General features: G+C 44.8%; 1 protein-coding gene across 1 annotated transcript; it reads right to left on the bottom strand.

Moving 5' to 3' along the window:
* Positions 1-328: 328 nt before the first annotated feature.
* Positions 329-625, bottom strand: CCR75_007974 (uncharacterized protein; the record flags this gene model as incomplete). Its single annotated transcript, XM_067966030.1, has 1 exon — positions 329-625. The coding sequence occupies one exon, from the start codon at positions 623-625 to the stop codon at positions 329-331; it is 297 nt and encodes a 98-aa protein (XP_067816654.1).
* Positions 626-963: the final 338 nt, after the last annotated feature.

The following is a 963-nucleotide window of genomic DNA, read 5'->3' as shown; positions in this document are numbered from 1 at the left end:
AATTTGTCGTCCCCGTGTATAGAACCCGGGACCTCCCGGTCCTCGAAGTGAGTGGCGGACCACTACACCACCAGGATCAGGAATTTTGTCTGACAGGTCACTAGTTGGACAGAATTCCTGATCTCAATTAGAGGGCAGAGACGCAATTGCTTAATCCGACAGAAAGATGGTAGATGCGAAAGATCAATATACGTGAAGGGTCAACGTCTTAACAAAGTGTTTGAAAGTTTCATGTACTATACAAGATTAATCTGCTTAATTTCTACTACAAATATTAACATTATGGTACTCGAGCATTTTGTCAGTTCAGCGAAGCGGTCGATATTTTCTAGTCGAAAAATTTGCTTAACCTGCCGAGGAAACCTCGATTTTCGTACTTCGTGTTTACCACGACACCTGTGGTATTCTGAGACTGCGGGATGATGTGGGCTGGTACGACAACAGTATACATCCGTTCTTCGTCTTTAGTCGGAGCTTTGATGCCAGTGGCGAAATCAATAGAGCGGAGATTAGAGGTCGTCTTCGATGTCGAACTTGGTTTGAGGGCATGCTCAGAGGCGGTCGTGACGTCGAGCTTCACAAGCCCGAGAATCGCGATCACTAAGCCGAATTGTAATACTTTCATGGCTTTATCGTTTGTGTAGCAAGTAGGATGCAAATTGGGGAATGCTTCGCAACATCTTATTCGCTGGAGATTCACGCAAAGACCTAGTTTGCCCCCGGGAAACCGACGGCTGAATTACTATACTTGCCTTGTCACAGTTTCCTTATAGCATCATGTGCACCCATATTGTATCCAGTAGACAGCTATCAAGGGTTAGGGCGAGAATGAATCTTTGATCCTGATCACGGCTTTTAATTCAAGCCTGTTCGATTTAATGAATCATTATGTGTTGTAGAATTCTGATGCCATCGGTGGAACGATTTGCCGAAATGAAAACCATGTGACAGAAGCCCGTCAGA

This window comes from Bremia lactucae (assembly GCF_004359215.1).
Source record: "Bremia lactucae strain SF5 chromosome Unknown BlacSF5_NotPlaced_178_SHOA01000114.1_533860bp, whole genome shotgun sequence".
Taxonomy (NCBI): domain Eukaryota; phylum Oomycota; class Peronosporomycetes; order Peronosporales; family Peronosporaceae; genus Bremia; species Bremia lactucae.
The sequence above is the reverse complement of the archived record's forward strand: the minus strand, read 5'-3'. Positions and strand labels throughout refer to the sequence as shown.